We start from the raw sequence: 13468 nt of genomic DNA, 5'->3' as shown, positions 1-13468 counted from the left end.
TTAAACCTGTCCCAGTTCCCAAATGTGGTCTTTAAAATGCTGCCATGTATAAGCCCATCTTCACATAACAGTTCTGACATAACTCCGAACTGTAGGCACTCAGAAGAAAATAATTCTGTAGTGTTATGCATCCTCATTTACATGTAAATTAATGAACAGTATATTTGTCCCTATAGAATTTAGCTAATCCAACTGAGAAACATTTCCAGTCAATCAGGGAGCAACACAAATAATCTCATCCTGCTGGAGGTGCCTGTGTTTAACTCCATTGTGATTTCTCATCTGGATCCTAAGGAGACTCCCTGCATAACTGTAGGGACCGTTGTGATTTTTGCTGAATTTCTATAGAAATATAAGTATGATGAACAACTGTGCTTGTGTATATTCTCTCTGTAACGATAATACCCTTTATGCTGCCTTGTTTGTCCAGTTCCTGGAACTGCTCTCTATCTCAGAGTGCAAAACCTGCCAGTTCCTTGCGTGACTATTAGCTATCTCTGTTCTAAAATAATAATTCCCCCCCCCCCATCTATTCTTTACAAAGAACAAAAGCTCATAAAATTCCCCAAGTAACTTAAATAATTTTAAGCAATTCACCTGGATGGAAACTTTCTTTCTTGGAAAAATACTTCATAGTAAATGGCAAGCTGACTATCTGATAGATTTACTGCTCTACTGGGAAAGAGACCTCATCGTCCTGCAAGAGCACAGGAGTATTCCTTACAGCCCGGCATTGCCTGCCAGACACTGTGTTCTGGCTCTGGGGATGAACCTCCGCTGTGTGCCCGCTGCCGAGCGGCCGGCGGGGAGCAGCGGGCTTCGGGCTCTGCCCTCTGTAGCTGGGCAAGTGGGTGGCTATCATGCACAGGAGCATTTGCTCTGAACGCCGGCCAGCCCCAAATTGCACCACCTTGCCTCTCCAGAGATGAAGGAAGGAAGGAGCCATGCACGTGTCTCCTTCAGAAATACCCCTTTGGACACACTGCAAACAGTCCCCTTGACTCCAGCAGGACTCCTGAAGTCTTGGGGACTGCTTCTCATGATAGAGGTGGCAGGATTGAGGATGCTGGGCTGGAAAGAAAAATAGGGTGACTTAAAAAACTTGTTAGGTTGGGAATATCACATCAAACCTAGGGAAAAAGTCAGTTCCCTGCTATTTTTTTTTATGAAGGATATGGCAAACCTGTTTAACTTGGACTTTTCATTTACCCTGGTTTAGCTGAATCAAAAAATAGGAAGAATGAATCTCTGAATGTTTTTCCTTCGACTTTTTACCTCTGCAGTGAATTCTCTTTGCACCTGTGAGTAAAAGGTGGCTTTCAGAAAAAGGCCACCAACCCATAACTTCTGCAAAAGCACTTCTGCATGCATGAATAGGAATATAGTACCTTCCTTGACAGTCAGAAAACTGGTATTTCTGGGGATGAGGTTGTCTAAAGACGTGCTACTGGTATGCTCTAAGCTTTGGGTCACATGGGATGGGGAGATGGTACAGTCTAAAAAGAGTTAGATGATCCAGAGGAATTTGAAGTTTGAGGTTGTCTTATGGTTCATTCTACAGACGAGGGACTTGGAAGAGCTGGGTTTTTATTTGGCTTTTTTTTCCTTTTTCTTTGCTTTTAAATTTTTAGTTTATTCTACTTCAGAAATTTGTCTCCCTCATGTTTTTTATCTCCTTGTCTAGTTATTTCTCTTCAATCCCATGTATTTGTTATGTACTCCAAACTGGTGTGAATGATTATGCAGTTTTGTAGATGCTTTCTTCATTAATAAAACATTTGTTGTTTCTTATTTTTTTATTGGATGTTTTTGAGGTGAAGGGAATCAAGCGAACTAATGCATCTGAAATACGGTTCCTGGTTTCCCCAGCTCCTAAGCCAAGGATAGAATATTACCTTGTTATGCTGTGCACAAGTAGGAGTCTCTTTGAATAGGTTCTGATTATACCGCTCCTTTTGAGATGACTGCGTCAGTAACTCAATGGACAAGCCAATTGTTTTAACAAAAGAGAACATTTTAGAAAAACAAAAAAGCCATTTTGAAGCATTACTGCTTTCCTGGCTTAGCTAATGTTTTAAGTGCTTGCTTTAAAAGTCCTTACTCTTCTCTGGTCTTGCAGTGGTTGGTATTTTTAACTGCAGTACTTTGAAGTGACCTGCGACCAGTATCCTGGCTATTATTTTCATTGTCAACTAGTGGCCAAGCGGCTTTGTCCTTTGCCACCATCTGACAAGGGGATGTCCCCTGCCCTGAAGAAGTCACACTCCAGAAAGACAGCTCATAGACCTTCAGCACTTTTTTCCTGCTGTTCTTACGGAATTGCCTTTCTTGAAGAGCAGTTTCAGTAGAGAAATGGTGAAGAGGAGGGATCCTGAATCTCTCCGGGTGCATGTCCCAGGCACAGATGTAGAGCTGTGGAGCTGCTGCCCATGGCACGTTTCAGTTGGCATCCTGGGTGCTGCTCAGGGTGCTTAGGGCCATTTCAGACCCAAGTGATGGAAGATCCAGAAGACTGAATCCAATTCCTGTAGCTCATTTGACTATGGAGAAGCAAAAGCAGCTATTCAGACACCTGTATAAACCAGGGGTTATGATCTTCATAGGGATTTCTTCTCCTTTCACATTTCCTTGAGCTATATTGCAAGAACCGTCAGAACCCATCTATCTGCAGTGCATCTCTCTTGCCTACATAGTGTCTCAGACCTCACAGCCTGTATGCTTGGAGGACCAGGACAGAGGTTGTTAAAACATTTATTTTGGGAGACTGAGTGTCTCACCCAGGAGGTCTGTGACAGAGAATGATGTTGTACCTGGCTTTCCCAGATCCTTACACCTCAGCCACCACCTTTCCTTCTACCTGTGGGAGAGCTGGAGGAGTAAAGAAAGCGGGATTTGTCTCTGTATGAAGTGGGAGCTCATAATAATAAAAGTCTTAACATCTCGCTCCTGTGAGCTGACAATATAAAGAATTTAATACAGTGTCTGTCTGCAGCTATACTGTGTTTCTGGCTGACTTCAGAAACCCAAGCCTTCAAAAAGCATAAAACTAATTTAAAATGAAACATTAAATAAAGACAGTTTGGGAGTTCTGTTTTTCTGGTATTTGATTTCTTTGGGGGTTTTTTTTAAGCTTTTTCTTGAGAAACATGAGAATAAGAGAGTTTGGGTTATTTTTCATTTTTTCTGAGAAAAAAGAAGCTGTGAATCTCCCCTAATTATGGAGCTTCAGAATCCATGACACCAAAGATCAGCAGAATGACAATATGTTCCTGAGATTTGGCAGTGTTTCAGAACAAGAAAAAACATGTGTTGACGAGTCAGTTTGCTTGGTATGATACCAGAGGCCTGTAATGGAGCTGTTACCCACACCCCTTTTCCTCTTCTAGCAGTATAATTAAACAGTTAACACATTTCAGAAATAATGGAATAATTAATGTAATTAAGCAGGGCTTCTTTCACAAGCAAAGAGCGTGATAAAGCAGCACTGCTGTTTCTCCAGCATCGGAAGCGTCCCTTTATTTTCACCTGCATCTTTCACCTGTTTACATGAAGGTAAAGGGCAAAGCAAGGTTTCCAAAATTGCTCAAAGTGCCATTTTCAAAAGCAGTACCCCATCAGCATGTGTCTAATTGGGAAATCAGTGAGCTTTGGACTTTTCAGATGGGAAAAAGAGTGCTTAGGCAATTTTGAAAATGCTACCCTATATCTGCCTTGGTTTTATTCCGCTGATCCAATGTGTTCATTTAAACAGACCTCTCCCTCGGATGAGGCAAGCAAGAAGCAGCTTTTAATGCCCCACCGCCCGTCGGTGGACCACTCGGACGAACCCTTTCAGAGGCAGAGGGCAGTGAGCGCTGTCAGCATCATCACCAGTGCCCTGGAAGGTAAGATACGTCTTTAGTTCCCCGACTCAAAGCCATATTCATGTTGATTGGCAGGAACAAAGTGACACAAAAGACCCTAATATTAAACTCTTGCTGTTTTGCAAGAAGGCATTATAGACAGTTATTGTAACCCCTATAACAGAGGCAATGCTGTAACAGAGGGCAATATAATCACTATCTTACCCATGGACTTGTAAAATCCTGACAAAATGCTGGCCATATAAAACTGGATCTGGTAAGATTTTGTGACCCCATGGCATTTGATTTACAGAAGGCTAACCAAGATGCAGGGTAGTGGAGCACCAGACTGTCTGGGTGACTGTACATACATTTGTATCTCATCTCTCTGGAGCTGATGCAAAGCCTGGCATGTGCAGTCACCAGTTACGTGCAGAACTTCCAACTTGTGGGGGATGAAAGTCTCCTCCTTGCAGAGCAGCTACTGGGAAACAACAGTTTCATGGGTGTTTGAATTCCACCGTTAAATTTAAGGGTGCTCAAAGCTCTCATTTGTCCATACAAATATTTCTGAGCAAATTTTTTCATTGCTTATTAGTCTTCTCATTAGGTGCAGGAGGATTTCCCTTCCCTGTCTTTCCATACACAGGGACTTTGCATTTCCCTTTCACAAATTTATTGACAGCAAGACAACAACTCATAGCAAGACATCACATTTTTAGCCTCTTTACATACAGCATGAAAGGGCTTCTTACAGTTCCTTGTGTCCGCTACATTGTAAATTGAGAAAAGGTGGGAGGTAGCAATTAAAAGTATAGAAAAAAGCCTGTCAAGAACGCAGTGTGGAGCAAGGGAAATTTTGGATTCTCCTGCAGCCTTATTCTCTGTGTTACCGATGAATAGGAAGGCAAGGCAAGACAGAGGGACTTAGCTGGGAGATGCCTTACAGAAAGGCACTGGACCTAGCCCTTTGGAGACAGCCCAGCAAGAAACCAAAAAGCTCTTCTTCTTCCTCAGCTTTTTACCATCCCCTGTGGTTATGTTCAGCAGTATTGTGGCCAGAACAGATATATATATGTTTAAATAAATAAAGAGTTGTATTCTTAATAGGTAAATAATCACTTCAATGTACTCCAATGTTTAGTGTAGTCTGCAAAGGTTTTGTTTTCTGTGGGGTTTTTAGCAATTAGCTTTGTGATTGATTTGCTTCTTTGTAATGTGTTAAGAATGCCTAAAAGGCCTGAGCTGGACGACTTCTTATTTATTTAATGGTACTTTCTGTTACTTTTTACCACAGAAACACAGACCATCAAGTCTAGGGTAACTCCGAGGATGTAGTTTTTTGGCTTCATATAGAAGAAAACTGTTTCAAACCTTATCAAAGATTTCCTAACTCACAGACTTTGATTAGTCATTGAAATTTAATACTTGTTAACAACAAGAGGAATATCAAATCGGAATAGAATATATCACAGGCTTTAACTATAATAATAGCTGTATGATTTGTGCCAAACTGTGTGAAACAGCCAGCCCAGAAATCCCTTCCCCTTTAGTTGTCTGGTTTCTGCTCTCAGCTTGGGTAGTCATCATCTGCCTATTTTTCCCAGACATTGCAAAGCTTTGCATTCAAGGAAGGACCTAGGTTTTTTTCATTTAAAAATAAGAGGAAAAATACCTCCAACACAAACTTTGACTGTGCTTTTCTGAACATTTTTTAAAAAAACAATATAAAGTATCAGAAAAAAAGCAGTTTAGTCTAATTTTACTTTTCCTTTTATGGATATTTTTCAAAAAATATTAAATCTGTTGTGATAACCAAAGATCACCTGTGGTGGAAGGCATGTGGTTTCTTAACTGATTTAAACCATTCTGATGCCACATCACTGCCAAAAGAGAACAGTCACACCTTCCTCCTTCCCTTGCTGTGTTCCTGCAGTTTGATTTGACTGTACAAACAATTGGTTTTCAGCTGGATCAACAAGCAGAACCAGCTCACCCAGAAGGTCCAGGAGCACAAAAGCTGGCAAAAGGACAGAGAAATAACATGTGTCTGAGGCTGAGAGGGACGACACTACCCCTTTTAGCAGCAACCTGGACTTAAAGGGGCTTGTGTCCAGTGTGGAGCCTCAGGGAAAAGAGTCACTCATCTGATGTGTGTCCGTCATGAAAGTCCCCAAACGAATAATAGTGGAATAAGCAGGGTTGGTTAGAAGTGATTACAAGGAGTATGGATATAGATAGATGTGTTCTGGATTTACCTGGAAAATTAGATCCTTTAGGAAGTAACTGCCCTAAACTCTTTATTACTTTCAAAGGCAGATTTCCAAAAAAATGCAAAATTAGGATTTTACATTGAAATTGTTTGGGGTATGGATGGTTCTTACATCATTTGAGGCACTTACCTGTAAGGCCTCTGTTTGGAGGCTGGAAAGACATAGTTATTTCTTGGGAGCACTTTGGTTTCCCAACGATTTCAGAGCAGTGTAGATGTTTGCGCAAACCCTGTGTCTATAGGACATCATCCGATATTTTGAAAGCTTGCTAGAAGATACTTAATATTGCAGTTCTGTTGTCCAATGAAGAAAAATGCACAGAGAATGCATCCTGTTTTGAGAGAGGAGGCTGTTTATAAACTGATTGAAATAACAGCCTTGGCTGAAGTTTTCCTGTTATCAGTGCAGGTTCTAATTATATAGACTAAAACCGTTATACAGCATTCCATGCCCATAAAGGAATCAGAAAAGGAAAGCATTAAGCAATTCGCTAATCATTATCATTCAGCCATTAACTGTCTTTTTTGGCTTTTCTTTTTCACCGTTTAATGCAAATTATACTTATGAAGCTATTTCAATTCTTTTGTGCTCAAGTAAAATGAACATATAAAAGTTGTATTTTAGGTAATGTTTTAAAAGCACCTTTAAAAAGCACTCTGGAGCTCTAGTAGCATTTTCAAACTGACTTATGCACTCCCCTGATTTTGTATATGTGGGCCTTTCAGAAGGAATCAGATGCTTAATGCCTTTTGGATTGCACATCAAGAACAGAAACCCTATTGATAACCAGTGATACTCTGGCTCTCAAGTGCTTAAATCAACTCTAAATATTGGATTTAAGCTCTTTCATCTCTTAACCACTTTCAAAGGTATTACTTGAGATACTTATAAAATGTGACTTGGGAATGAAAAAAATATATTCCGATCTAAGTTAAATGAAGATAGTGTATTCTTATCCATTCGAACTTGCCAAAATGGAAAAGACAGTAAAAATCTGAGCCTATATATAAAAATCTGAGCCTATATATAATACTGGACTTTACATATTTAGTGTGATTCTCCTTTTTTTGCTTGTGACACTTTTGAAAGGTTATTACTTTCAGAATAGGTCACTGTCTGCTAAGTGCAGGTCAACTGGCAAAACCCCCAAAGTGCGTAATTTGCCAGCCTGTTAGGACAGAAATATTTTTATCCTAAAAAAAAGTTTGGGGTAATGCAGGGGCCTTCCTCTATATTATGAGTCATTTTAAGTGTTCCCTTGTCATATAACTCAGCGTGAATTGACTGTTACTTTACTGCTTGTGACTTAGAGCTTGAGGAATCACACCAGAAATGTCCTCCCTGCTGGAACCACTTTGCTGTTAAATTTCTCATTTGGGATTGCTGCCCACTTTGGCTTTTAATCAAGAAATTTGTCAAGTTCGTGGTAATGGACCCATTTACTGACCTCACCATCACCCTTTGCATTGTGCTGAACACGCTCTTCATGGCCTTGGAGCATTACAAGATGACAAAGGAGTTTGACCACATGCTTTACATAGGCAATTTGGTAAGTGAATACGAACCTGAAGTGCTACCTGAGGAGTGTATTTCCTGCTTTTTAAAGTTTTTGCTGCGGCTTGGGAAGACCCCGTTTCGGTATGCTGTCAGCATCGCTTTGCCTAGGACATATCAAGCAAGTCCACATAGTCACCTCTTTCAGGGCGTGAAGAGAAAGGAATGAAGGACAAGGGTCTATTTTTATTGAACTAACATATTCTAATGTTATTAGTAACAATTAAAGCCACGCTTCTGGGCTGTTCCTGATAGGTATCTAGTTTGTGTCTGTTTAAGAAATGAGATAAGAGAAAGCTTAATGAGGCTTATTTGGGATTTCTGGTAAAGCAATGATAAGGCAGCATTGGTGACTAACAGTGACTTTTAAGTTAAAAAAAACTATAGGAAAAAAACAAAGCAAGATCATGGAGGGAAATAGAGTGGTGTTTGATCGTAGGTAGATGCGTATGCGGGAAGGCGCCTATGGTACATTTTCTGTATGTCCCCGTATGTCCTGCTGTGCCTCCCGGTCTTGTCCAGCAGCGTGTGCTGGGTCCCACGCACACCCTGGGGACGAGGGGACATGGAGCAAAGCACGGGTGATGCTTCGAGGGGAAGCTCTTAATGTGCAAGCTGGAGCAGCCGGGGAGAGAGCTGCAAAGTAAGCAGAGACCGCACTTCTCCAAGAAAAAGCAGAGTGACAGATCTACAGCCAAGCTGCAGGGACAGCAGAAAAGCCTTTCCAGAGGCGATGCGGTACAATTTGTTAACCCAGGGGGCCACTAAAATTCTGCAGTTACTACATAATGGAAGCTTTTTCTTTAACTGTCTGTCTCTGAGTTTATGTTTAAAAGTTACTGTGGTTTACTGCTTTAAAACTTGATGTTTAAAATCCTTTTAATTTTAGAAGAGTCTGTACTGGAAAAGGCACAGGCCATCTAGCTATGACGTGGTGGAATTGCCTCTAAAATCTAGTGATAGAAGCAGAAATATCCTATAGGACCATGAGTAAGTCTGGAGTACCCTGGAATGTGGATGCTGCTGAGTTTGCATTTGAGAAGCTCACAACAGAGATGAAAAAAGCCCTTTATGTCTATAAAAATGAAGGCTGCAGTATCTCAAAGTGGGATTCACCTTGCCTAACTTTAGGTATTTACAGCGTAGGAGTCTCTGTCTGAGCCAGTTGTCTTTGTCTCCCTTTAAAACCAATGGAGAGTAATGGACCATTTTAAGGCACAGTTAATGTTATGTTTTAAAGACATTTACTTTTGGATAAGGTGAACTGTGTCCTGGAGGCCAGTGACTGTAGTGACCATCAGCTATAGTGGGAGTATGCAGAGACACTACAGATGTGATGTCTGCCTTTAGTGAGAAGCATCCTACGCTGGCAGGTTTAGGTGGGTAGCAGCAATAATCAGACTTTTTGTATCAGTCCTAGCATATGTGGTACATCACATATGGATTTTTTTCTTTACCCTGCTCCTTGTTATTCTTAGCTCTGGGCCACCTTGGGCAGGTTGAGGTTCTTTTCCTAGGCTGTGGGACCAGTCTCCAGTTTTTCAGCTGCTGTGTCTTGGCAAATCTCCCTCGGATGTTGCGCTAAGCAAAAATCTGTTTGGGTCTCTCTTGCTTCAAACCCACGCTCTCGCCCTCTGTGAAAAGCAGTAGATAAGGGTAGCTTGGAAAGTCATCTCACAGGACTGTACCCAGCTCCACTTTGCAGCCAGCTTTCCTTGTTGCTCAACAATTTGTGGCCTTCTAAGATGACTTAAAAAACCTCCTTTGGACCGAGTATCCACCAGAGCAGGTGGCAATGCTGCCGTTTCCCCCGCTGGCACTTGGGATAGTAAATGTGTCTGCTCCTTGCTCTGCTTTTGGCAGCTCAGCTTCTCCCTTTGCAGACCACAGGCAGTGAAACTTTAGCCCCTGCCATCCCTCCTGCCAACACGGCTCCTGCAAACCTGCCGGGGCTTCGCGGGGGCTTCGCCAGGTGACAACAAGGAAATCGAGATGATGAGCAGAGGGAGGAATTGCAAATCAAATTTTGCAAAAAATAAATAATTATCTCACTGTGAGTTTCTCAGCACTGCCTAGAGCTATTTCTCCTTTCTGTGCTGAAGTGTAAAATAAGCAAAGCAGCCTGCTATTTTTTGTAGCAGGCTGATGGCACGGGGCTCCCCTTCCCCGGAGAACCCAGAATGGGTCTGTGAGAAGCCAGACCGTCCCAGCTCCCCCTCGCCAGCTTTACTAAACCTCTGCCTAACCGGATTGATTGCGAGTAGAGCAGGTTAGAGGAAGGTAGCTCCATTTTGTGGAGGATTTTGCAAAGTCATTTGTAATGAAAATTGACATTTTTTGCAATTCCCTATGAAAGGGAAGGGAGTCCCAGCTCCAGCGCAGACAGCCAGACCCCTCCTCTGCCCCCATGCTGGCTGGCTGTCATCCTCCCATTGCATCTAACCCTCTTTGAGTGATTATACTAGCATTAAATGGGGGGAAATATTAAAAAGGGTGGGTCTTTGGCATTTTTTCCTCAAAACAAATATTTCTGACAGAAATGAAAGAATGAAAGTGGAATATGAATTTGCTTTCTCCAAGAGCAATTCTTTGTCTGCTGCCAGTCATTAGAGATCTCCCTCTGATTGTCCATCTGCTTCATGCAGCATCTGCTACCTTCAGACTCCTTTAGTTCATCACTTACAGGAATCAACAGTTTCTAATGTGATCAGAAGGCCAGCCAAGCACACGTACATCTTTACATGGTTCATCTGCCTGTGCAGTGCCATCACTTAAAAAGTGGGTAGATAAAGCAAGATTCCCCAAATTTTTTGTTTTTCTTTAGAAACTGAGATACCATTATGCAGTATTAAAGCCTAAATGGCTGAAATGATAGATAAAAGAATTTTTTTAAGACAAAGTCCTCCAAATCAGCAGCATCATATTTAGCACCAGTGGGATGTTAAGTTAGTCATTTTCTTTCCAGCCTTTATCACATTAAGTATCCACCCTCTTGTACAAGTGCAGTCGCCGTGTACCAGGTGCTGGTGATTTGACAACTGCCGTTTGAAATTCGTAGCTGGTACACATACACAATTCCCGATGCCTTTAGGAAGGCTCAGACATTTTGCTATCTTACTGTGACATTTCCTTCTCAGAAGGCTATTGATTAAAATGATTCAGGCAAAGAAAGTGATCCTCCTGAGTCATTTCTCAGCAAGATGGTTGCATAATGTACACAGCATGGTATTGTGGTTTTTAAGGCAGTCCTCTGGATACAATTTCACAGACATCCAGTTTTGTCTTGTTCTCTGTCCTAAGGGAAATTGGAGCATTCTGGTGGGAATCTTTGGTATCTCTGACCACTGTGACTCAGAAATTGTTGGCTATTTAGCAATATGAGACAGGTGTTGGGTTCTTGGTATGAGATGGTGATGGGATGTTGTTGCATCCCAAGGTATTTTTGCAGTCCAAGGTATTATATTCCTGATGAGAAAGAGAAGGTATTTTACATAAGGAATTGTGTAAAATGGCTGCTTGGAAAAATTCCTTCCTGAAGCACTATTGAGTAAAGCCAAGCATTCCTCAAACGCAGGCTATTATCATTTATTTTTATTCCTTCATATCATAATTACATAATCTTAAATTTTCCCTTCCACATCTTAATGGGTTTCTCATCTCTGTTGCTCAGAGTTGATCGGTTTTGCTGGGATAATGCTGCAAATATTCAGTTTACTGGAAGGAAAAAATTTCTCTTTGACTGTATGTTAGTGATATGTGAGCTCTGGATTCGCCCCTCTTTTTTGACCAACACAGCGCATTAATACTGATTGTTTCACGGAAAATCATGTGCTTTAATATATATGTACAATAGAGAAGTTTTCAGAAACACAAAGCTCTGTGCAGCTTGTATTGGGGCTTGGAATGAAAATAAAACAGTATATGAAGACCTCGGTGCCCACATTTTGTCACTTTAAGTTGACTGTAGCCTTGCGTTGTTCATTTAAACTGTTACTTAAGGAGGGTGTACAAAATGACAAGATCTGATTCTCTGAGATACTTTGCAGGAATGTGTTAAAACTGAACTTGCTGTCAGTAGCTTTCCCTTACCCTCTCCCTCTGCCTCATAGGTAATATTTATATGTTGTTTTAAAGAAAAATGTTCCAATTAGAAGTTCCACCATATGACATTTGAACTGGGTCATAAATAAGCAATGTGTTCCCAAGATGCTGTAAAGAGAAAATTGCCGTGACTATTTGTAAAAAAAGCCTAGGACTCAAATTAGAGTTTCTAATCGCCTTTGCTGCTAGCAATAACCTCAGAATGACTGGAGGCTTGTGTTGCCCTGGTATTGGTAATAATAACAAAATAAAAAGGGATAATACAGCAGGTATACTACAACCCAAATACCCCTTAACACTCACAGTCCATTCATTTGGGTTTCTCCACTGAAATGAATAGATTTAACCTTTATAAAAGGCACCTTTACTCTTTCTTTTTTACCACTGGGATTATTCAGATGATGGAAGGAGATGGAAATGTATGTTCCAATCCAGACCTTGAACTCAGATGTCATTCTAAGTTTACAGCAGTATCAAATATTATTGTGAAAAGACTAGACAAGTTGTAATAGTGATAAAGAATCAGCCATGAAAAATCAAGTATTTGCTTGTAAAATGTTTTTGGCTTTCTGCTGTGTTCACCCGTATCAGTGGAAAGTCTGCAAGCAAGGAGGTGTGCTTAAAAGATTACTTTGAATTCATATTTTCTTTCTGCAGGTCTTCACTGGGATTTTTACAGCAGAAATGATCTTCAAAGTAATTGCCCTTGACCCCTACTACTATTTTCAGCAGGGCTGGAATATTTTTGACAGCATAATTGTTATTCTAAGCCTGATGGAACTTGGTTTGTCCAGCATGGGAAACCTGTCTGTTTTACGCTCCTTTCGACTGGTAACGGTCTTATTCTGTTCTTACCCCTCTTCTTTTATTACATATAAACTCTGACATGAATGTAACATATTTTCTTAAAAACGCATCTGCCGATAAAGACTTTAATTGCTGCAAACTAGTGAACAGTACATGACACTAATTATAGGCTGCGGGATAAATGGTATTGTTCCAGATTTACATCAGGGTAAATGAGAACATAATTTGATTCCTTCTAGCTGTGCCAGGTAATTGTTGCACACTTAAAATGTTTGAGTTCCAATTTGTAATAAAAATCTGCCATTTTATACCTGTACACCTGTTAGCATAGTCAGCAGATAATTGATAGCCCAAGAAATGCAAGAGCCAGTAAGGCGTTGTTTTAGAAGTTGTTATTCCTAAATTATGTTATAAACATGCCACTGTTCTTTTAAATGTTGTCAAAAGAAAATGTCTTTGATTTATTCGTGGAGTGATTTTTTTTCTAGAACTGATCAGCATAACATAGCATCTGTCTTTCACGGGAACTCCTTAGCTGTCAGCTCCTTTGTTATGCACGGGATAGTGGTATTCTATTAATGAGAGACTGTCGACATATTGGAACAGAAAAGTAGTTTCCTTGCCAGCCTGACATTTGTGTTGCACTTCATGTACCAGGATGTCCATGCTAATCATTCTGGCCATGATATGGCTTCACAACTTGGAAAGATGAGGAAAATAAGCCCTTATGGTTACATTTAGCAGAAGACTTTTTTTTTTTCCAAAATTCTCTGCACTGCTCAAAAACGCAAATTTTTCACCACTGGGGTTAGGTCCTGAAAGTCCCCTCTCGGTTTTTGAGCAATCCCTCTTCAATAGGGCTGAAATTAAACCTTTAGCTGAAAACACAGC

General features: G+C 40.8%; 1 protein-coding gene across 4 annotated transcripts in view; it reads left to right on the top strand.

The window, feature by feature from the left end:
- The window catches only part of SCN5A (sodium voltage-gated channel alpha subunit 5), a 219248-nt gene that overhangs the window by 108060 nt on the left and 97720 nt on the right, over window positions 1–13468 (top strand). For all 4 annotated transcript variants that reach the window (XM_052807527.1, XM_052807518.1, XM_052807509.1 and 1 more), the window contains 3 exons: window positions 3752–3884; window positions 7426–7664; window positions 12428–12601. In XM_052807527.1, the coding sequence (XP_052663487.1) occupies window positions 3752–3884; window positions 7426–7664; window positions 12428–12601 (546 nt within the window). The remainder of the gene's footprint in view (window positions 1–3751; window positions 3885–7425; window positions 7665–12427; window positions 12602–13468) is intronic.

This window comes from Harpia harpyja, chromosome 1, assembly GCF_026419915.1.
Source record: "Harpia harpyja isolate bHarHar1 chromosome 1, bHarHar1 primary haplotype, whole genome shotgun sequence".
In the NCBI taxonomy this organism is placed as follows: Eukaryota; Metazoa; Chordata; class Aves; order Accipitriformes; family Accipitridae; genus Harpia; species Harpia harpyja.
This window is presented reverse-complemented; position numbering and strand designations above follow the sequence as displayed.